This window comes from Tetrao urogallus (assembly GCF_951394365.1).
Source record: "Tetrao urogallus genome assembly, chromosome: 2".
Classification (NCBI taxonomy): Eukaryota; Metazoa; Chordata; class Aves; order Galliformes; family Phasianidae; genus Tetrao; species Tetrao urogallus.
Window position 1 is genome coordinate 103,332,608 of NC_136814.1, and position 21,405 is coordinate 103,354,012.

The 21,405-nt window shown below is 68.1% G+C and overlaps 6 protein-coding genes and 1 pseudogene across 7 annotated transcripts; 4 read left to right on the plus strand and 3 right to left on the minus strand.

Moving 5' to 3' along the window:
• Positions 1-2,190: 2,190 nt before the first annotated feature.
• Positions 2,191-3,493, minus strand: ATRAID (all-trans retinoic acid induced differentiation factor; the record flags this gene model as incomplete). The annotated part of the gene is made up of 5 exons (XM_079550391.1): positions 2,191-2,295; positions 2,368-2,468; positions 2,566-2,687; positions 2,751-2,822; positions 3,174-3,493. 5 exons carry the CDS (start codon positions 3,491-3,493, stop codon positions 2,191-2,193), a joined length of 720 nt encoding a protein of 239 aa, XP_079406517.1.
• A 1,370-nt stretch (positions 3,494-4,863) lies between these two features.
• SLC5A6 (solute carrier family 5 member 6) lies at positions 4,864-7,878 on the plus strand (the record flags this gene model as incomplete). Its single annotated transcript, XM_079550392.1, has 14 exons — positions 4,864-5,193; positions 5,292-5,357; positions 5,425-5,476; positions 5,553-5,620; positions 5,696-5,850; positions 5,952-6,092; positions 6,167-6,296; positions 6,372-6,460; positions 6,541-6,653; positions 6,771-6,838; positions 6,925-7,011; positions 7,101-7,282; positions 7,362-7,656; positions 7,750-7,878. The coding sequence occupies 14 exons, from the start codon at positions 4,864-4,866 to the stop codon at positions 7,876-7,878; spliced, it is 1,905 nt and encodes a 634-aa protein (XP_079406518.1).
• A 333-nt stretch (positions 7,879-8,211) lies between these two features.
• On the plus strand, positions 8,212-10,077 carry PREB (prolactin regulatory element binding; the record flags this gene model as incomplete). The annotated part of the gene is made up of 9 exons (XM_079550022.1): positions 8,212-8,343; positions 8,425-8,608; positions 8,684-8,895; positions 8,961-9,041; positions 9,117-9,241; positions 9,357-9,530; positions 9,605-9,677; positions 9,749-9,908; positions 9,983-10,077. 9 exons carry the CDS (start codon positions 8,212-8,214, stop codon positions 10,075-10,077), a joined length of 1,236 nt encoding a protein of 411 aa, XP_079406148.1.
• Positions 10,078-10,418: 341 nt separating this feature from the next.
• Positions 10,419-12,432, minus strand: ABHD1 (abhydrolase domain containing 1; the record flags this gene model as incomplete). Its single annotated transcript, XM_079550393.1, has 9 exons — positions 10,419-10,630; positions 10,709-10,874; positions 10,955-11,003; positions 11,108-11,281; positions 11,357-11,469; positions 11,553-11,598; positions 11,665-11,829; positions 12,074-12,359; positions 12,423-12,432. The coding sequence occupies 9 exons, from the start codon at positions 12,430-12,432 to the stop codon at positions 10,419-10,421; spliced, it is 1,221 nt and encodes a 406-aa protein (XP_079406519.1).
• A 240-nt stretch (positions 12,433-12,672) lies between these two features.
• CGREF1 (cell growth regulator with EF-hand domain 1) lies at positions 12,673-14,060 on the plus strand (the record flags this gene model as incomplete). Its single annotated transcript, XM_079550629.1, has 5 exons — positions 12,673-12,773; positions 13,029-13,100; positions 13,290-13,360; positions 13,445-13,569; positions 13,653-14,060. The coding sequence occupies 5 exons, from the start codon at positions 12,673-12,675 to the stop codon at positions 14,058-14,060; spliced, it is 777 nt and encodes a 258-aa protein (XP_079406755.1).
• A 286-nt stretch (positions 14,061-14,346) lies between these two features.
• Positions 14,347-16,045, minus strand: KHK (ketohexokinase; the record flags this gene model as incomplete). Its single annotated transcript, XM_079550394.1, is given in 7 exon segments — positions 14,347-14,432; positions 14,524-14,681; positions 14,788-15,203; positions 15,274-15,346; positions 15,514-15,750; positions 15,752-15,868; positions 15,939-16,045. Coding segments are annotated over 7 exon segments (1,194 nt in total).
• LOC306958807 (cGMP-dependent protein kinase 1-like) lies at positions 16,044-21,324 on the plus strand (annotated as a pseudogene). The gene is made up of 18 exons: positions 16,044-16,455; positions 16,774-16,988; positions 17,066-17,232; positions 17,384-17,497; positions 17,577-17,682; positions 18,309-18,384; positions 18,446-18,666; positions 18,937-18,984; positions 19,256-19,300; positions 19,750-19,888; positions 19,960-20,056; positions 20,150-20,239; positions 20,334-20,475; positions 20,566-20,729; positions 20,776-20,893; positions 20,955-21,017; positions 21,098-21,173; positions 21,238-21,324. The product of its transcript is annotated as a cGMP-dependent protein kinase 1-like (transcript).
• Positions 21,325-21,405: the final 81 nt, after the last annotated feature.

Genomic DNA, 21,405 nt, shown 5'->3' on the forward strand with positions numbered 1-21,405 from the left:
GGATGAGCCTCGCCCTGGGAAAACCACCTGCCTGATCATGGTGTCTCCCCTGCCAGGTAAGTATGCTTTGCTCTCCCACCGCCCCGCTCCCCACGCCCCGCCACCAGCCCGCACCGCACGGCGACCCGCCGTTCCCCACCACTCTCCGCACTCTGCTCCTCGCCCAACTCCGCGCTCCTCTCCAAGCCCCGCGCCGCGTCCCACGCAAGTTCTACGAAGCTCTACGTCCGTTCCGTTTTCCTATTTATCGCTCCCGGCATACCGCGTGCGGATCGATCAGCATACTGATCTGCATATCGATCTGCATGACCCCGCCCCATCCCGCCGGGCTGCCCAACAGCGCCGCTCCGAAGCATGGACCGACCAAGAGCCCGCGATGACACCCGAGCCACAGCGCCCCCAACCGCCGAGCGGGGTAACGCAACCAGAGGAGCGGGACGGAAGTGGAGGTGTACCGGAAGTGGGGCAATACCATACAGGTGGCGCGAGGCGACTGGCTTCCGGCTGCCAGGGGTGGGGCCGTGCGACGAGCGGGGGCGTGGCCGAGGAAAGCAGCGCGCCGTGAGAGCGTGTTGGGGGCGGGAAGTGGGTAGGCGGGGCCATGCAGATCGATATGTAGATCAGTATGCTGATCGATCCGCGCATGGCATGCCGGGGCGCGCTAAATTGGAAACGGAACGCGCGTGGAGCCCACTGGGCATAGCGTGGTCCCTGACGCAGGGATGCAGGAGGGGCGCGGAGTTGGGCGAGGCGCAGGGGTTGGTGGTTGGTTGGGAACGGCGAGCGCCGTGCGGTGCGGGCTGGTGGCGGGGCGTGGGGAGCGGGGCGGTGGGTGAGCAAAGCATACTTACCTGGCAGGGGAGACACCATGATCAGGCAGGTGGTTTTCCCAGGGCGAGGCTCATCCCCTGCACTCCGGGTGTGCTGACCCCTGCGATTTCCCCAAATGCGGGAAACTCGACTGCATAATTTGTGGTAGTGGGGGACTGCGTTCGCGCTCTCCCCTGGCTTTGTGGTACAACAGCAGATTGAGTCGTTTTCTCCGCGGTGTTCACGGCAGCGCTCTGTCGCTCCGTGTGCCCGCCGTCCCATCCCGCACTACTCGCAGTTTCCCGTCTCTCCGCACCGCTTCATCTCCTACTCAACGCTCCGTTCCCGTTCGCCCCCACTCCGCGCTCACCGCACGCCTCAGCTTCCCGCCCCGTCCCTCCCGCACTCGCCGCTCTCCCGCGCTGCGGCCGTCCACAGCCCCGCGCGCGGCGCTTTTCCATCCCGATGACGGGTTCCGTTCCCCGCTGACACGGCCGGGCTGTTCCCCACTCGCCTTTCCGATCGCGCCGCCGCGACGTCCCCGCAGAGAGCGAGCGGAACGGCCGCGCAGTGGAACGAGGCGGGAGCCCAGCAGCACCGCGACGCGGATCCGTTGTAGCTGCGGGGCACGGCGCGGAATGAGCGCGGGGCACAACATAAGCGTTATCTTCTGCTGTTAGACCACAAAGCCAGGGGAGAGCGCGAACGCAGTCCCCCACTACCACAAATTATGCAGTCGAGTTTCCCGCATTTGGGGAAATCGCAGGGGTCAGCACACCCGGAGTGCAGGGGATGAGCCTCGCCCTGGGAAAACCACCTGCCTGATCATGGTGTCTCCCCTGCCAGGTAAGTATGCTTTCCTCTCCCACCGCCCCGCTCCCCACGCCCCGCCACCCGCCCGTACCACACGGCGACCCGCTTTCCAAACTACGCAGCTGCTCCGTTCCACTCCGCGTCTCTGTGACCTCCACATCGCGACCCACTCAAGTTGTAAGGGGCTTCACGCGTGTTTCGTTTCTGGTGCAGCACACTCCCGGCATGCCGCGCGCTTTTCTTATTTGCATAGATCCGCCCCTTTCCACTCTACCCCACCCTCACGCACACAGAGTTACTACCTGCGCACCCCTCTGGGCGGAGCGCGATTTGCATAGCCCCCCCCCCAATCACACCTCCGACCGCGGGCTTTCCTTTCGGTCCCCTCCGCACCCGCACAGCCCGGCCGAACCGATGCTGGAGGACCGGGCACTGTGAAGCCAATCCGCCAATCCCGCCCCCACGCAGCGCCAGCAGCAGAGCAGACACACAGCATCACAACTGCGCACTTTATTCAGCCCGTTCCCCGCGGTGTGGTCGCATCCCACACCTCTTCTCCAATCGCGGTCACGGCCCTGCAGCGTGCCGGCGCTGGGTGCCCCATAGTGCGAGGCTCAGCGCTGCTGTCACCGTCCCCAGCACGCTGCAGAAGAGCGGCACGGGGAAGGCGCCCTGTAAAGTGAGCACGGTGAGGTCACTGCCCTCTCTGAGCCGTTCCATGCACCCTCGGCCCCACGCACCCACCTGCCGCAGACACTTGTAGCCGTGGAAGGGGCTGGCACAGAGGCACTGTGAGAGGCCGGGGCCATCCGGGGCACAGGCAGCATTCTCAGGGCACAGCGGGGCTGCTGGGCAGCACGGGGTCACGGGCTGTCCTGTCTAGTGCCACGCCGTGCCCCCGTGCAGGGCCATGGCTGGGGCAGGGAGAGCCCACCAACCTACCGAGCTCCTCAGAGCCGTTGCAGGGGTTCCTCTGGCCCCGGCACAGGCGGCTGCTGCCATACGTCGTCACCTCCTCCCATGCACCGCTGCCACCTGGGCACGGTACTGCCGGCGGCACCACGCTGCAAACCAGAGCTCAGCACCGCGTACGGCCCCAGGCTCCCCCACCCAACCCCAATACTCACAGTTGCTTCAGCTGCGTGAAGCCCAAGAAGGAGTCAGCAGGGAGCGCCGGCAGCGGGTTCTCCGTCAGGTCCCTACCAACGCATCACACCGACTGCACCCCGGGGCCAGGAGGGACACCTCGAGGTGGGACGGGCAGCCGTGCCCCACCCGCACACCTCCCCCTTCCCTCAGCACTCACAGCACGACGGCAGCCGCAGCCTCACTGAAGGCACTGGGGAGGGTCTGCAGGGAACAGTTGCTGAGGTCCAACCTGAGGAGGGCAGCACCGGGAGCCCCGTGTTCCCCCGTTCCGCTCCCATACTCCTCGGCCATACTCAAACCCCTGGCCCACGCCACACCACCCCCATGCCCTGTACCGTGCCCAATACCCATAGCACACCCCGCACCCGTTACCCCACCACCCCCCGTCCCTACACCCGTACCCCAGCAGATGCTGTCGCCCGGATCCCGGCCCCACGCAGCAGCGGCCCCACAGCTCCGTGTCGACCCTGGAGGCGCAGTACTGTGACACGACGGAGCCGTTGCTCGGCGGCCCCGGACAGCTCCCGCACAGCAGCGTTGGGATTCCCCCGGCCCCGGGTGACGGCAGCAGCAGCAGCAGCAGCAGCAGAAGGGAGGCCGCAGCCCCGCTTCCGGCAGCCCCGCCCCGCCCCGAGGCCGCCCCCGGATGGGCTCCTTCTGGCAGCGGGGCGGGGCGCGGCGGGGCGGAACGACCGCGCGGTGCGGCCAATGGCTCAGCCATTAACGGAGCGCACCCGCCGGGACCGCAGTGCTCCGCAGGTGCCGAAGCGCGGCGACCCGACCTCGGCGGCGCCACGTGACGCGTTCCACGCACGGGATTGGACGAAAGGACGCTGACGGCATTGAGGCGCGCGGGGAGCCGGGCTGGAGGTGAGGCGATGCTCGGCGGCGTGATGTCATCAGCGTGCGCCGCGGCGCTTCAGGCGCACGTGGGCTGAGCCGGGCAAGCGCCCGGTGAGTGGCGATGGTGGTGGCGGCGCGGAGCGGGGATGTGCGCAGCACGCAGCACGCAGCGCCAGAGCACGGCGCGGGGGGCGTGCGGGGCCATAATGTTCCGGGGAACCGGGAGATCGGGAAACCGGGGCTCGGGCAGGGGATGAGGACCGGGAGGCGGGATAAGGGGCACGGGGGGGATCGCGGGGGATCTTCAGGTTGCGGGCAGCGGGGCAAAGGAGTAAGGAGGGGAGCGGGGTATTGGCCTGGGGTCGTGGGGGCACCGGGACACGGGGAGCAGTGTCGGCACGTGGGAACACGGGGAGGCAGTGAGGGGCCACGGGAACTCAGCAGTACAGGGAGCGCAGTTATGGCCTGGGGTTCAGAGGGGGACCGGGACACAGGGAACCGTGCGGGGGACATGGGGACACCGGAGGGCAGTGTGGGGACACGGGGATACCGCGGGACGCTGCTGCCGGCACGGCATACGTGTGAAACCCAGAGCCCGGGGGGGCAGCGCACTGGTGGGGAATGCCGGGGCATCGGGCCAGGAATGCGGCGGGGGAGTGGGAGGGGGATTGCCCCTTGTTGTGTCTCTGCGCGTGGCGGGTGACCTTGGACCATGCCCGCTGTGCGGGCGGGGCGGGCAGCGCTGCCCTCTCGCCTCCTTTCAGCACCGCCAACCGCTGCTCCTCGCTCCGGGCACGGCAGCGTGGGGCTAATCCAGCCGCATTCCTGCTGGGATCAGCGCCGCCCGCCCCGTCATCGCGCGGCCCCATATGGGGGTGCGCCTGCCCAAGTGCGGGAAGAGCGGCGGGTTCGTCCCGCACGGAGCCTGCCCGTCCGGATCCGGCCGTGCCGGTCTTGCCGGCTGCGGAGTTGGGGTCGGCGCTGGGCGGGGCTGCCGAGTTCGCTTTGGCCCGGGGTCGAGCCGCGGGGGAGCGGGGAAGAAAAGGCTGCTGTAACCCCCCCCGGGTGCGTCCCCCCCCCTAGGTCCTTGAGGCGGGCCGAGAGCTTTGGAGCGAAGGTCCCCGCGAGGACAAGCGGGGCCGGATCCACCGTCGCCACCTCCCGCAGCGCCGGGCGCTGCCGGCCAGGTCCCTCCGCCCATGAACCGGAAAAGTGGGGGTGGCGGCGGGGCGGCGGCGGACACTCACCATGGAGTTCTCAACGGCGGACTACAGCATCTTCGTGCTGCTGCTGGTGCTGTCAGCGGCCATCGGGCTGTTCTATGCGCTGAGCGGCGGGCGGCAGCGCACGGTGCAGGAATTCCTGCTGGCCAACCGCAGCATGGGCTTTTTTCCCGTTGCCCTGTCCCTGCTGGCCACCTTCCAATCTGCGGTGGCCATCCTGGGGGTGCCGGCAGAGATCTATCGCTTCGGCACCGAGTACTGGTTCCTGGGCTGCTCCTATTTTCTGGGGCTGCTCATCCCCGCGCACGTCTTCATCCCCGTCTTCTACCGCCTGCAGATCACCAGCACCTACGAGGTGAGCGGCAAGGGGGTTTCCTGCCCCTCATGCCCCGCATCAGGGTGGGGCTGCATCCCTGACCCCATCCATTTCTTCCTTCCCCCTCCCCCTTCCAGTACTTGGAGCTGCGCTTCAACAAGACCGTGCGCATCTTCGGCACCATCACCTTCATCTTCCAGATGGTAAGGGCTGGGTTTGGGGTCCCCGGGATGGAGTATGCGGGGGGGCTGCAGCTCTCTGTCCCTACAGGTCATCTACATGGGAGTGGTGCTCTACGCTCCCGCTCTGGCACTCAATGCAGGTAAGGGCTCAGTGGGGTGGCTAGGGTAGGGATGGTGTAGTGCCTATCATCCTCATCCCTCCTTAATGGCACCCAGTGACAGGCTTTGACCTCTGGAGCGCGGTGCTCACCATCGGGCTTGTCTGCACGTTGTACACTACACTGGTGAGTGCTGTCACCATGCCACGTGGTGTGCCCAGTTTCTAAAGTGGCAGCGATGACAGCTGTGTCCCTCTGCAGGGAGGGCTGAAAGCCGTCATCTGGACCGACGTGTTCCAGACTCTGGTCATGTTTGCGGGGCAGCTGGCTGTCATCGTGGTGGGCGCACGGCGCGTGGGGGGCATGGCCCGCGTGTGGCATGTGGCCGAGCAGCAGGGCAAGATCTCCAGCATTGAGTGAGCTGCAGGGCTGGGACGGGGACAGCAGCAAAGCTGGGACATGCACATGGGAGGGGGATGGGATGCCGGCACGGCCGTGACTGTACCTAACCCCGCAGCCTGGACCCCGATCCCTACGTGCGGCACACCTTCTGGACGCTGGCTTTCGGGGGGGTCTTCATGATGCTGTCGCTGTATGGCGTGAACCAGGCGCAGGTGCAGCGCTACCTGAGCTCCCGCAGCGAGAGGCAGGCGGTGCTGTGAGTGGTGTGGGGATGTGTGGGGATCTCCCCCCCCTCTCTGCCCACTTCTGATGCTCCTCTGGTGCCCGCAGCTCCTGCTATGCCGTCTTCCCCTGCCAGCAGATCATTCTGTGCCTCAGCTGCCTCACCGGCCTTGTCATGTTTGTCTATGACCGCGAGCACCCACTGGTCCCCAGCGGTACCCACATCTCCTCTGACCAGGTGGGTGCAGCGCTCCCCCATCCTGCGTCCTCCCCCCCCCCCCCCAATGCCACACTTACCCTGTGCCCCCCACAGCTGGTGCTGTACTTTGTGATGGACGTGCTGCGGGACCTGCCGGGGCTGCCTGGCCTCTTTGTCGCCTGTCTCTTCAGTGGCTCACTCAGGTGGGTGCCATAACGAGGGACTGTGGGCTGAGGGCATGACCGAACCCTCCCGCTCCTCCCTTCCCTCTTCCTCCCCCTAGCACCATCTCCTCTGCCTTCAACTCGCTGGCGACGGTGACGATGGAGGACCTGGTGCGGCCGCACTGGCCTGGGCTATCAGAGTCCCGTGCCACGCTGATCTCCAAGATCCTGGGTGAGCAGGGGGAGTGGAGGGGGGGGGCAGCAGGGTCCTAGCTGGGCCCTGAAACCCCTCTATCCATCCATCCATCCATCCATCCATCCATCCATCCATCCATCCATCCATCCACAGCTTTTTGCTACGGGCTCCTGTGCCTGGGAATGGCTTACGTGTCTTCTATGCTGGGCCCTGTGCTGCAGGTAGGGGATGGGGTGCTGAGGACACCCCTGGCCTCTCAGTCCCTGTTTTCCCCTCTCGGCCCCAAAATGGTGCCATCTCCCTGCAGGCGGCCATCAGTATCTTCGGCATGGTGGGGGGGCCGCTGCTGGGGCTCTTCTGCCTGGGAATGTTCTTTCCCTGTGCCAACCCCACAGTGAGTACCCTGGACCCCCTTTTTCCCCCCCCCCCACAGATACCCTGTCAGGTGCCGCCAAGGGGCTGAGTGCCTCTCCCCCCCCACAGGGTGCGGTGGTGGGACTGCTGGCCGGGCTGGCCATGGCCTTCTGGGTGGGCATCGGCAGCCTGGTGGCCAACATGGGGGGGGCCACCCCCCTGGCTAACAGCACCGTGCTCCCCCCAATCAACTTGACCACACCAGCCACGATCGCTACCACGCTGCTCACCTCCACGACACCCCCCCCTAGGTGAGCAACGGGGCTGACGGAGGTGGTCTGTGGGGGGTCTGGCTTGGCCCCCCCCCTCACCACCTCCCTTCCCCCCCAGCCCCACAGGCCTGCAGAAGTTTTACAGCCTCTCCTATATGTGGTACAGTGCCCACAACTCCACTACCGTCATCGTGGTGGGGCTCCTGGTCAGCCTGCTCACTGGTGGGTGCAGGATGTGGGGCCGGGTGCTGCCCTCCCCCTGCATGCCTCTCACCCCTAAGGCCCCCCCAGGTCCCACACCGCCCTCTACTGTGGATCCCCGCACCATTTTCCCGGTGCTGCCACGGCTGCTGTGCTGCCTGCCCGCCCGCTACCGGCAGTGGCTGTGCTGCGGGGTGCGCTTCCCCACACAGGTGAGCACCTCGCAGCGGGACAGGGGGCACCGGTGTGGTTGGGGGAGGGCTGTGCACAGCCCCGCTGCCCCCCCATCCGCCATGTGCCCGCAGGAAGCCCCCCACCCGTCACCCACAACCGAGAAGCATGTTCCCAACGGGCTGGGCGCTGCGCCACGGGATGACGCCGAGGATCAGGGCTACGGGCCACCCGCCTATGCGCTGCAGGAGACGGCCTTCTGAGCGCGACCGGGGGGCACGGCACTCCCGCAGGGCCGGTGCTGCCCGGGGTTGCCGTGGGACCATGATGCGGAGCGATGCCACGCTGTTATCTCACGTTACCCACACCTCAATAAACTGTTCTTGAGAGCATCGGGGTCCTGTGGGGCCGGGAGGGGCGGCGGGGTACCCACGGGGCTGCGGCGTTCCGCGGTACCGCGGGGTGCACGTGGAGACCGGACGGGGGGGGGGGCATCGCGAGGGGGCGGGGCGATATGCGCGGAATGGGCGTGGTTTATCATAAGGGGGCGGGGCCTGAGGGGGGGCGGGGCGGTGACGCGGCGCGCCGTTCCCGCAATGGCGCCGCGCCCGACCGAACTGTACCGGGCGCCTTTTCCGCTTTACACCGTGCGGTTGCACCCGCATCGCGGCCTCGCCATCACCGCTGGAGGCGGGGGAGCGGCCAAAACCGGGATCGGCAATGGAGTGGTACGGTGCTGCGCGGCTCCGGGGGGTGGGGAGGGTTGCGGGGCTCCCCGGGCGCGGGGCTGAGCGGCGGTGTCCCCGCAGCACTTCCTGCAGCTGGAGCAGATCGGGGGGCGGCTGAGCGCGTCGCTGCTGCACTGCCACGACACCGAGACCCGCGCCACGATGAGCATGGCGCTGAGCGGGGACTTCATCGCGGCGGGGCAGGACCACAGCTGCCACATCCTGCGGCTTTGCGTGCGGGCGGACGGAGCGGGAGGCGGCGACGGTGAGCGGGCATGCGAGCGACGGGTGCCGGGTGCCGGGTGCGGAGCGCTCAGCCGGCAGGTCTCCGTTCCCGCAGCCGCGGCGGAGAAGGGCCCGCGCAGACGGAAGGGCGCCGGCCCCGCGGAGCGCGGTGAGACGCGGAGCGGCGGCGAAGAGGTGACGGTGGAGAGCCTGCACCGCGTGCGCACCGACTTCAGCCCCGACGCGCTGCAGAAGGCCGTGCGCTTCAGCGCCGACGGCACGCTGCTCGTCACCGGCGGTGCCGACGGATTCCTGCGGCTCTGGGAGGTGGGAGCGGGGCGGGAGGGCCCGGGGTGGGTCACCTATCGGGGACCGGCTGACGGCCGCCGCAGTTCCCCAGCATGAAGAAGGCGCTGGAGTTCAAGGCGCACGATGGGGAGATCGAGGACATCACGCTGGGCCCCGACAATAAGGTGGGTGGGGGGCGCGGGCTGGGGGCACGAAGCCCCACGAGGCCCCGTGAGCCGCAGCCGTCGTGCGCCCCCCAGGTGGTGACGGCGGGACGGGACCTGCAGTGCCGCGTGTGGCAGCGGGACCAGCTGGTGACAGGGCTGCAATGGAACGAGAACCTGCCCGGCATCCCCAGCACCGCGTACCGCTATCAGGCCTGCCGGTGGGTGCGGGACTGGGGGTGGCTCCGGGGCTGTGCCGTAGGACGGTGGCGGTGACCGCACGGCGCCGCCCCCTGGCATCGCGGTCGCGGGCTCATTTCTGCTGCCCCGTGCCAGCTTCGGGGCGGTGGAGGACGATCGCGGGGCGCTGCGGCTCTACACGGTGCAGGTGCCCCACAAGCGGGAGCGTCGCCCGCCGCCCTGCTACCTGACCAAGTGGGACGGGGGCACCTTCCTGCCGCTGCTGACGCGGCCCTGCGGCTCCGAGGTCATCTCCTGCCTCTCCATCAGGTATGTGAAGAGGTCCCACCCCTTCCACTCCCCCCATCCACTCCCAGCTTCGCTCACTGCCCCCCTCCCTGCAGTGATTCGGGCACATTCCTGGGGCTGGGCACCGTCACCGGCTCTGTCGCTGTGCACATCGCCTTCTCGCTGCAGGTGAGTGCGGCACAGGGAGGGCACAGGGTGGGCACGGAGGGCCACCCCACCTCGTGCGTGTCCCCCTTCAGAGGCTGTACTACGTGAAGGAGGCACATGGCATTGTCGTCACCGACGTGGCCTTCGTGCCTGAGAGCGAGCACGGACGGGAGCTGTTGGCAGGGAATGAGGCAGCGCTGCTCAGTGTGGCCGTGGACAGCCGCTGCAAGCTGCACCTGCTCCCTGCCCGCCGTATGTGTGTGGGGCTGTGGGGTCGGGCCACCCCCCAGGACCCCACCCTCACTCGGCCTCCTCTCCCCCCGCAGGGTCGCTGCCCGTCTGGCTGCTGCTGCTGCTGTGCGCAGCACTCATCGTGGGTAGCATCGTGCTGCTGCAGATTGCCTTCCCTGGCTTCCTCTAGGCACCCTCCCTGCTGCACTGGGGGGGGGTGGATGGACCTGGCCCCGGGCACGCTGTGGGAGTGGGACTGCCTTGGGATGCAGCGCCAACATGGTGAAGGGACACAGCGTGCCAGTGGCTGGCCTGGAGCTGCTCCTTGGCCCTTCCATTAAATCCAGAGTGTGAAGGTATTGTCTGTGCTGGAGCTGTAAGGCTCTGGAGGCCTCCCCGTCTGCATACTTTACCCTCTGTGCCCTAGTGCTGGGGTTGAGGGGTGATAGGAATGGGGCTGTAGGGGTAGAAGAGGGGTCAGTAGGGACAGAAATGGGTTTATTGGGATTTAGAAGGGGTTCATGGGGGACATCAGGTGCTGAACCCCTCCGCAGCCCCCCCTTCCTGCAGCCCCCTCAGCTCCTCTCCATGTTGGAACACAGCAGTGACAAACTGCAGGAAGAGGCGCTCCATGAGGCCGCCGTGCCGTGGCAGCAGCCCCTCCAGGAATCCGATGTGGCCACCGCACGATGTTACCAGCAGTGCCACGTGGGGCAGGTGCCAGGCGGCCGCCACGGGGATGGCTGCAAGAGGACACGTGGGTCAGCTGCCGGCCCCGCAACACCACAGGGGTGGGCACGGCCCTTCCCAGCCCCACTCACCGTGCAGGGGGGAAAAGGGGTCGTCAGCAGCATTGAGGCACAGCGTGGGCACACAGATGCGGTGCAGGCTGCTGGCAGGGCTGGCAGCACGGTAATACTCTGTGCAGGAGCTGTAGCCAAAGGCCAGAGCGGTGTAACGCTCATCAAACTCCCGGATGGTGCGTGCCTGGAGGTGAGGGGAGGAGCAGGGGGTGGTGGATGGCACTCAGTGCAGGAGGAGAGGTGGGGCACCGGGGTGGGTGCTACCTTCAGGATGTGCTCCACGTCCACCGTGTCCCCGATCACCGCGCGGTGCCTGCAGGGACCCCAAGTCAGGGCAGTGTGATGCCCACCTCCCCCTGGCCTGCAGACTGGGGTCACGGTGGTGTGACCCCCGCCACCATCCAGGTGTGCCCCCACCTGCGGATGAGGTGCCGCAACCCGGCAGCCAGGCGGCGGTTGAAGAGCCACGTGTTGAGTGGCTGCTCCAGCGACACTGTTGTCTCCATGGAGTCCCAGCATGCAGAAATGGCCATGGCGGCCACCAGCTCTGCTGCGTGTCCCCCCTGTGCCAGGTAGTTCAGCACCTGCATCCTGCAGGGGAGGGGGCAGGGATGGGGGGGGTCTCCTATGCCACCCCCCGACCATCCCCCCTTCTTAGTGCCATACCCTCCCAGTGATACACCGACAGCCAGCAGCGGGGCATGCGGGTACTGGTGGCGGATGTGCATGATGGCTGTCTGCAGGTCCTCGGTGTTGCTGGCACAGAAGGTCCTGGGGGTCTGGGAGAGGCAGAGCTGTTTGGGGCCCCGATGTACCCATCTACAGGGCAGGGACCTGGGTAGGGCCCGGGATGGGATCTCACCAGCAGCTCTTCACCGCGGCAGCCACGGTTGTTGAGCACGACGGCCCTACAGGGAGGAGAGCGGCATCAGCAGGGGCGGTGGATTGACCCTCCCCCCGCCCCCAGCACTCACCTGTACCCGGCACCGCACGCCTCTCGCACCAGGTGCAGTATGTAGGCGGCCTGACTGTTCCCTGTCAGCCCCGGCAGCAGCAGCACCGTGGGGCATTCGGCGGCGCTGCCGTCATCGGCCCAATCCAGGATGAGCTGCCCGCCGTCGGGCGTGCGGATGGCCTCACTGCGGGGCGGGGATGCGGACAGGGGAGCGCCGGCCGTGGTACCACCCGTCCCGTCCTCACAAGTCCCACCCCAGGCCCATCGCTACCCGCTCTTTTCCATCTTCGATCCCTGTCCCCAGCTGTTCTGTCCCATCTCCCGCCCCCGTTCCCACCCGTCCCATCCCCAGTCCCACCCTCAGCCCTGTCCCCCCTACCCCCACCCACCCCAACCCGTCCCGTTCCCCCGACCCCGTCCTGCCTCACCTGCGGTACCCGACGTGAGGTCGGCTTTGCAGCAGCGCTCTGCTCACAGTCTGCAGCCGCCCCCCGCAGCACCACGCGGTGGGACGGAACGGCTCCCGCACGGCCGGGCAGTGCCGCCGCAGGAAGGAACGAAGCCCCGGACCGCCGGCAAGCAGAGGCGGCTGCGGGGAACGGCGCGGGGATCGCGCCCAGAGGCAGCTGAGCAGCGCGGCAGCCGCCGCCAGCAGCAACAGCGGCGACGGCAGCGGGAGCAGCACGGCGCTCCGCGGCCCCTCCGCGCCCATCGCTGCCGGGATCGCCCGGCCCCGCCCCCTGCGTGGCCCCGCTCACAGCCGGGCGGGCGTGGCGCCGGCGGCCATCTTTGTGCCGGGCAGAGCGGCGGACGCCGGTTAACCCCTGCGCTGCCGGCAGAAGTGAAGTCTCCGGGCGCGGCGAGGCGGGGCCGGCGACGTGGCCCGGGGCGGGGCGGGAGGGGGACACCGCCGTGTTTGCGCGCCCCGGGTAGTCCGTGTGCGGGTGGCAGTGTCGCCGTGGCCCGGAATACCTCCTCGAGTGTGCGTGCGTGGCGGCTCCACGCGTGGGTCCGCTCCGGCTGCGGGATGAGAGCCCCGCGGGCGGCCCCGCCGCCGCCGCCGCCGCTGCTGCTGCTGCTGCTGCTCGGCCCCGCCGCCCGGGCGGCTCCCAGGGACGGGGTGCTGCGGTACGGGGTGTGGGAGAGGAGAGTGGTGGGGCTGTGCCGGCGAAGGGCGTTGTGGTGCGGGATGACAAGGTGCGGGGGTCACACAGGTGCGGAATTGCACAACGGCACGGTTTCACGCGGGGGTTACACAATTGCGGGGTTGCACATCAGGTGCTGAGGGTTGGAGCCGCGGTGCGGGGGCAGCACAGGGGCTGCGAGCCGGGTGGTGGTAAGAGGCGCCGCGGTAACCTCCCCCCCCCCATATTCCCCGTCCAGACCTGAGCCCCTCGCGGCCGTGGGGACGGATCCCGGCCCCGACCCGCTGAGCCCAGATCTCCCCGCTCTGCAGTGAGTGCCCGACCATGGGGCCGGAGGGTTCGGAGGAGGGGGTGGGAGGATGGCCGGGGCACTCGGGGACCCCGTGATTGGTTGCAGGGCAGTGGGGATACGGGGTTGGGTGGCTGCGGGGCTGGAGAACCGGGTCTGGCCGTGGGACGGGAAGGTGCGTGCTCCCCTCCCAGGCCCTGCTGTTCCCAGGTTGCTGCGTAGCGCTGTGCGGAGTTTGGGACCGCCACAGCGGGACGCGGACGAGATGACAAGGGAGCAGGGTAAGGCCGTGCGGCAGGAGCGGGGAGAGGCGGGCGACCGTTTTTTGGTGGGCCGAGTATCAGCCTCTCGCCTTGTGCCCGCAGCTCTGCTCTTCCTCTTCGCGATGCACGACCACGACCGGAGCGGGCAGCTGGACGGACTGGAGCTGCTGCAGCTGCTGGGGGCGGTGCTGACCCAGGGGGGCGCGGGGCGGCCCAGCTCCGAGGCGGTGCGTGCGGGGGTTCGCGCCCCGCGGGGTCCCTGCTCTGACCTCTGCTCTCACTGCGTACCCATCCATTCCCGTCCGCGCAGGTGGCCGCGCTGGTGGACCGAGCTCTGGAGCAGCGGGACCGCAGCGGGGACGGACTGCTGGACCCCCCCGAGTTGCTGCTGCCCGCCCCGGCACGTGGACCCCCGCGAGGAGGCGACGCTGCACTCGAGGGGAGGGCAGAGGGGCACGCTGGGGAGCAGGAGGCGATCCCCGCGGTGGGGGAGGAGACGCTGGGGGAGACCGTGGGGGCGAGCAGCCCCCAAGAGGGACAGGTTCTGCAGGGGGATGGCGACGTCCAGGCAGAGGAGCAGGGAATCCCCGAGATCGGAGCCCCCTTGGAAGAGGACGAGACGGCGGAATCGGAGACGGCCATCGAGGACAGAGAGCCCCGGGTCGAGCCCTCCGAGGCGCCGGCATCCCCCGCCTTGGGGGATCCCAGGGAGATGTAGGCGCGAGAAGGGGCTGCGGGCGGTTCCCCGCCTCACGGCTGTGGGGGCTGTCGGAGCTGTCGGAGCTGAGGGTCTCCCCACGCTCTTCCCCCGCCGCAGCGGGCTCGGTGGCGAGGGGAGGGGGGAGTCAGGACACGCGAGTTCGCGCTGTAACGCGGGGCCGAGGAATACAGCCGCTGCCGCCCACAGTGTGAACAGAGCAGGGGGGCACGCGGGGGCTGCGGCAGGATGCGGTGGCGGGGGTCCGCGAGCTTTATTGGGCGCGGGGCGGGGGGCACCGCGCGGCTCAGACGATGCCGTCGTAGCCGTGGATCCCGCACTTCTTCCCCGCGATGCGGCAGCCGAAGGTGAGAGCGTCCCGCAGGCTCTGCCCTGAGGGGGGAGTGACGGACACGGGGGGGCCGTGAGGCGCCGCGGGGAGGTGCGAGGCCGAGCCGTGCCGAACCGCTGAGGCCGCGCGCACCTCCTGACAGCGCGAAGATGACGGCGGCGTTGAAGGTGTCTCCGGCCCCCAACGTGTCCACCAGCCGCTCCGGTGGGAACGCGTCGACGTGCACCAGGGTCCCATCCGGCTCCAGCGCGTCGGCGCCCTCCTCGGCCCACGCGCAGATCATGGTCGCGCTGCGGTGCTACAGCTGGGGCGGGGGCAGGCGGAACCCCACCCGCAACCGCGGCTCGCCCTTCCCACCCAACCCCGCGCCGTCGCCGTCCCGTCCCCGCGCCTTACCCTGGCCGCACGCGGCCCCGCAGCCCCCGCAGCGCCTCGGCCGCCGTGTTGTAGCCGAAGTGCTTGGCCAGGTCCTTGCTGATGAACACCTGCGGGGGGCGACGGGCCGGCGTTCCTCCGCGCCCCCCGGGACCCGCTCGACTCTCCCAGGCCCCTTTTCGAGCCACACCCGCTCGTGGCCCCGCCCACTCCCACCTGGCCCCGCCCCCCCCACCCAATCGGACCAATCGCCGACGGGGCGTGGCGAGGTGGGCGTGTCCGGGCCGTACCACGTCGCCGTGCGCCAGGAGCGGCAGCAGTTCGTCCCGCGGCTTCTCCACCTCCACAGACGTGCGGATGCGCTGCGCGGGCGGCAGCGCGCTGTTGTGTCGCTCCACGCGGAGAATCATCCGCTCCTGCTCCGCCGCGTTGCGGGCCTGAAGGAATAGGGGGCGCGGTCACGGCGAGCCACGCCCCTTTCCGAGCCCTCCCCGCGCCGCCCCGCACCTCCCAGTGGATCCACTTGTACTGAGCCAGGTCGACCCGCGCGAAGTCGCGCTCGGTGACGTCGGGCAGGTTCCTGCGGGCGAAGGGCAGCCCGAAGCCTCGCCTCTGCCCCGGGCACCGGGCGAGGTGCCCCGGGCGGCCGGGGAATGATTAACGGGGGCCGCCCTCCGGCCGTCCTGCAGCCCTGCGGGAGCTCCGCCGATCACGGGGGGGACCGGGATCCCGGGGGGGAACACCCACGTGTCGTGCAGCACGATGGTCCGCGAGCCGCTGGCGGCGCTGACCACGCAGCAGGCGCAGGGCACGTCTCCGTGGGGCTGCCAGGCGACGTGCGTCATATCCACGCCGCGGCGCCGAAAATCCGCCACGATGAAGCTGGGGGCACATACGGGGTCGGGGGGCGACGGGAGCAGCGGGGCTTCGGGCGCCCGGCACCGCGTCCCTCCGGTCCCACACCCGCCCCGCCGTCCCCACTCACTCTGCCGCGTGCCCGGGTGCCAGGGAGCCCATGAAGGCGCAGGGAGCGCCCAGCAGCGCCAGCACCGTGCACGAGTTGGAGGCGTTCCCCCCGCGCTGCCACCGCTGAGTCAGGCACCTGCGGGGCGCGGGGTCAGCGTGCGGGACGCCGAGCGGGACGCTCTGCGAGGCGCCGCGCGGGGCGGTACCTCGTGTCGGTGTCCTCGGCCGGGTACGCGTCCACCACGCTGATCACGTCGAGGCACACCAGCCCCACGCACAGGATCCGCTTCTCGCCTCCCGCCCCCGCCGCCATGCCGCGATCCGCGCAGCGCTCCGCTCCGCTCCGCTCTGCCCCGGTGGATGGGGGGATGGGGGGTGGCACTCCGCAGGCTCCGCCCCGGTGGCCTCACGCAGCCCCGACACCTCGCACCGCCGCCGCTCGCCCGCGGCTTCCACCCGCACGGCCCCGCCGGCAGCGCGGTGCTCGCGGGATGGGTGCGCGGTGCGTGCAGGACGGGTGCGGGTCGCTGCAGGGTGGGTGCGCGGTAGGTGCGGGAGGGATGCGCAGAGCTCCGGGCGGGCTCGGTGCGCGGTGTCTGCGGGCACGGGTCAGCACGTGCCCAGGAGAGGCGGGGCGGGTTAATGTGTCACCGCGCGGGGTGCGGGGCGGTGCGGCGTCCCGCGGGTGGGAGGAGTCGGCGCTCAACGCGGGGTCGGAGGTGGGTAGGGGCCCTGCGGGCGGGCGGGCGCCGCGGGGCTGTGTCCGCAGCCGGGTCCAGGCGGGATTGGAGTTGTGATGCCGGTGGCCGAGAAGGTGGGGTGAGCACCGCGTCCCCTCCCATCTCATCTCGTCCCATCCGGCGACCTTTGCTCGGGCACAGAGCGCCCTCAGAGCCCTCCCCCTGCCGCGGAGCTGTTCAGACACCGCCGGTGCCAAGTGGCCCCGTGCCCAGAGCTAACGTTCCCCGTGCCTCGGGGCCGTTCCGCAGCCGCTAACCCGGGGGTTGGTCTCCGGTTGACCACGCTGTCCCACTTTCGCAGGGATACGCGATGAAGCGGTGGCTGCGGGATCGGAGGCTGCAGGAGCGGCGCGCCTTCCTGCAACGCGCGATGCGGGGACCGGCCGACAGCGGGGACTCCGGGACGCCGAGCCGCCCGCCGGCTCCCCGAACCTCCACGGCCCCGCCATCGTGCCTGAGCCCCTCTCGGGCGACGCCGCCAAGCCCCCCCCCGACCCCCGGAACCCACTCGCAGAGGTACCCGGCGGAAAGCGGGGGGACAGGGGGGGAAGCCGAGGTTGGGGGCCTCCCCACCGACGTCCCCGTGCCCGCAGGGACCTGGCCCTTATGGCGGAGGCCGTGCGGCGCAGCGACTTCCTGCGACGTTTGGGAGAGGGCCGCCCCGAGGCTCTGGCGCGGAGCTTCGTGACTGTGCGACGCGAGGACGGCGACGCGGTGGTGGCCGAGGGCGACGAAGGGACGGTCATGAACATCGTGGCAGGTGAGGGAGGGCTGCGAGAGCCGGGTCGCGTCGCCGTGTGCGCGCCCAACGTGCGAGGCCGCCGCCCGCTCGCCCCGCAGCCCCGCAGCCCCGGGCGCGCGTGTGCGTGTGCGTGGCTGCCGCGGTGCACGAGACCGCCCGCACCCCGCAGAGGGACGCCTGAGCGTGACCCAGCGGGGCCGGCAGCTCCGCACGTTGAGGCCCGGGGACGTTTTCGGCGAGTTGGCCATCCTGTATCACTGTTCGCGCACCGCCACCGTGCGGGATAAGCGAGCTCCTGCCCGCGTGCCCCCAGCGTCCGGCCTCTCTCCCCCCGGCACCCCGCTCACTTCGTTTTGCCCCAGCGCTCGGCCCCGTGCGCCTCTGGGCCATTGACAGGCAGCGGTTCCGTGCCATCACAACCGGCAACGCCCGGCAGCGGCGGGCCGATGTGCTGCGGGTCCTGAGAGCGTGAGTACGGCGTCAGCCGGTGGGGAGGGACATCGAGTGCGGGAGGGGTGCGGGAGAGGTCCAGGGGGGATGTAGGAGAGACGGATCCAGGGGGATGCGGGAGGGATGCAATGGGAATGCAGGGGGGATGCAGGAGGATGCAGGAGGGATGCAGTGGGATGCAGGGGGGATGCAGAAGGGATGCTGGGGGATGCAGGGGAAATGCAGGAGGGATACAGGGGGTTGCAGGAAGGATGCAGAGGGGTGCAGGAGGATGTGGGAGGGATGAAGGGGGGATGCAGGAGGATGCAGGAGGAATGCAGAAGGGATGCAGGAGGGATGCAATGCGGATGCAGAGGAGATGCAGGACGAATACAGGGAGAATGCAGGAGAGATGCAGGGGGATGCAGGGGGATGCAGTGGGGGTGCAGGAGAGATGCGGGAGGGATGCAGGGGGGATACAGAATAGATGCAGGAGGGATGCAGGACGAATGCAGGGCAGATGCAGGAGGGATGCAATGGGGGTGAAGAAAGGATGCAGGAGGGATGCGGGGGGCTGTGCAGGGGGGTTGTAGGGGGAATGCAAGAAGGATGCAGAGGGGGTGCAGGTGTGCTGCAGCATGCACAGGAGCTGTGCCCTCCCACAGGGTGCACTGGCTGCAGGAACTGTCGGACAGCCACCTCTCCAAGCTGCTTGATGCCATGGAGGAGGTACAAATGCAGGTGGGGGCTATGGGACAGGGCCCCCCACGCAGCACAACGCTGAGCTTCTGTGTACCCATGGTGCTCCTTCACACCCGGCCACCTCATCATCCACGAGGGCAACGAGGGGCAGAGCTTCTACATTATCCTGAAGGGCGAGGTGGGTGCTGTGCTGTGGGGCAGTGCCATGGGACAGCGCTGGGTCTCTCTCACCCCGCTCAGCCCCACATCCCCACGGGTGCGGGTCAGCCGGCATGAGGATGGGCAGAAGAAGCTGCTGCAGGTGCTGGGTGCGGGTGAGCAGTGAGAGCAGGGGAGCTCTCACTGCTGCAGTAGGTGCCCTGCAGGGCCACAGGACAGCACATCATGAATGCATGCAGCTCTCGTGCACACGCATGCACTGGCTCTCACGTGCACAGAGCTCTTGCACATCCGCTCACATCCCCGTGTCCTTATGTCCCCATGTCTCCATATCCTCATGTCCCCATGTCCTCAGATTGCCATGTCCCCGTGTCCCCATGTCCCCACGTCTCTGTGTCCCTGCGTGGCACTGATCCTTGCTCTACCCTGCAGAGACTTCCTGCAAATCATCCCCTTCTGCCCCCACCACGACTCAGATGTGTGAGTGTCCTTGTGGGGACGCTCTGGCCCCAAGGTCCCCATGTGCATCGTTGCCTGGGCACAGTGACGTGGCACCAGCAGCGGGTCCTGGACTCTGCCCTGGGAACACAGCACGGCCCTGGTGCATGCTCAGCACAGCACAGCCTGTGTGCTGCCCTGTCTGATGGGTCCAGAACTCCAGATCCCAGAACCCACCCCGTGCCCAGAGCCATGCTGTGTGGCTCTGGGGGTTGGAGTGGGGGGTTTGAGCTGGGGCTGCTTCCATTTGCAGAAATGTGTCTGTAACAGAGGTGCCAACCCTGACGGAACCCAGGTGGTCAGTGTGGGATGGATGGGATGGGGGTGGGATGGGTTGGAGGCAGGAATAGGGATGGGATGGGGGTGGGATAGGGATGGGATGGTAATGGGGACAGAGATGGGGATGGGGAAAGGATGGGATGGAAATGGGGATGGGGATGGGATGGGGGTGGGAATGGGGATGGGATGGGATGGGAAAGGGAATGGGAATGGGATGGGGATGGGGATGGGGATGGGGATGGGGATGAGGATGTTAATGGGGAGGAGAGTGGGATGGGGATAGGAATGGGGATGGGATGAATTGAGAATGGAAATGGGATGGGGTTGGGAATATAAATGGCATGGTAATGAGATGGGGATGGAAATAGAGACAAGGACAGAAATGGGAATGGAATGGGATGAGGTAGTGATGGCGATGGGGACAGGCACTCTGGGTGCAGGCACTGCAGGGCAGTGTATTCCCCACAGGAGCTGGGGGTCCCCCCACTTGCTGCAGCCCTGCCCAGCAGTGCAGCTGGAGGAGCTGGCAGCCATGCACTATGAGGAAGGGCAGAAGCAGGGGCAGCTCGTCGTGCTGGGCACCGGTGGCTTCGGCAGGGTGGAGCTGGTGAGAACCATGCCCATCCTGCGGGGTCCCCACGGTGCCATCCCTGTCCCCATCCTGATGCCCTCTACCAGGTGCGGTGCCACAAGCAGCTCTTTGCACTGAAGCGGATCCGCACATGCGAACAGAGAGGAGGATGCTGGCCCGCAGCCACTGCCCCTTCATTGCAGGGTGAGTGCTGGACTGGGGGCTGCGTGGTGCCGGGGGGAGCTCTGTGGGGTTGGGGGGGGGCTGTGCAGGGCACTGAGCTGCTCCCACTCGCAGGTTCTTTGGCTCCTTCCGTGATGCGCAGCACATCTACCTGCTGCTGGAGTTCTGCCAGGGAGAAGAGCTGCGGACCAAACTGCGTGAGGTGTATGGGGCTGGGACACGGGGTGGGCAGCCGTATGCTGCAGTGCCAGGCAATGCTGTGCCACGCTGTGTGAACGCTGGTCCCGCTCTGCTGCAGGCGCTGCTTTGAGGAACCCCTGGCTGTATTCTGCACTGCTTGTGTGGTGGAGGGCCTGGAGTACCTGCATGGCCACGGCATCATCTATTAGGACTTGAAGCCTGAGAACCTGATGTTGGACCAGCTGGGTTATGTCAAGCTGGTACCAAGGATTGGGGGCAGCATTGAGGGCCCGTCCTGACACTTGTGTGAGGATGTGGGCTTGGGGGGGCTGAGGGCTGCTGTGCTGCAGGTGGACTTTGGCTTTGCCAAGGAGCTGGAGCATGGCGAGAAGACATTCTCCTTTTGTGGGACACCTGAGCACCTGGCGCCCGAGATGCTGTGCCATGAGGGCCACGACTTTGCTGTTGACTTCTGGATGCTGGGCATCCTGGTGTTCGAGATGCTGGTGGGCAGGTGAGCGTGTGCCTCGGGGCTGAGCCTGATCCACCCCCCTGGCCAGCTGTGCCAGCACTGACCCCCAGAAGGTCTACAGATGCATCCTGGATGCATCTTCTTGGATCCTCCTTCCCTGCCTTCCTCAGTGAGGCTGCCTACTCTCTCATTGCCAAACTCTGCAGGTCTGGCTCCATCCCCATCCCCATCCCCATTCCCCCTCCGCCCCATCCCATCCCATCCCAGGAGGCACCCAGGGCAGCGCCTGGGGAACACAGCCAGTGATATCTGTGACATTAAGAAGCACAGGTGAAGGGACACAGAGGTAAAGGGAGGCATCTCATGCCACCCTCTCCGTGGCCCTTCCTGCAGCCCCCCCCTTTCCCCAGGTGGTTCAGGGCCATCCGGTGGAAGCGACTTGCACTGCAGCAGATGGAGGCACCCGCTATACAGCTACTGAAGGAGGTGGGGATGGAGTGTGGGGTGGGGCTGGGGGGGCCGGGAGCTTGGCACTGAACCCACCATCCAGGGCCCCCCCTATGCCAACTTCAAGCGGTTCTCGGTTGATTCGACATCAGTGGAGGATGAGCTTTTGGGATGGGATGAGAAGTTCTGATGGTAACAGGATGGTGGTGGGACCCGCTCTGGAGGGGCAATAAAGCGACAGGGCAAGGAGGAGGCAGGAGACAGGGGTACA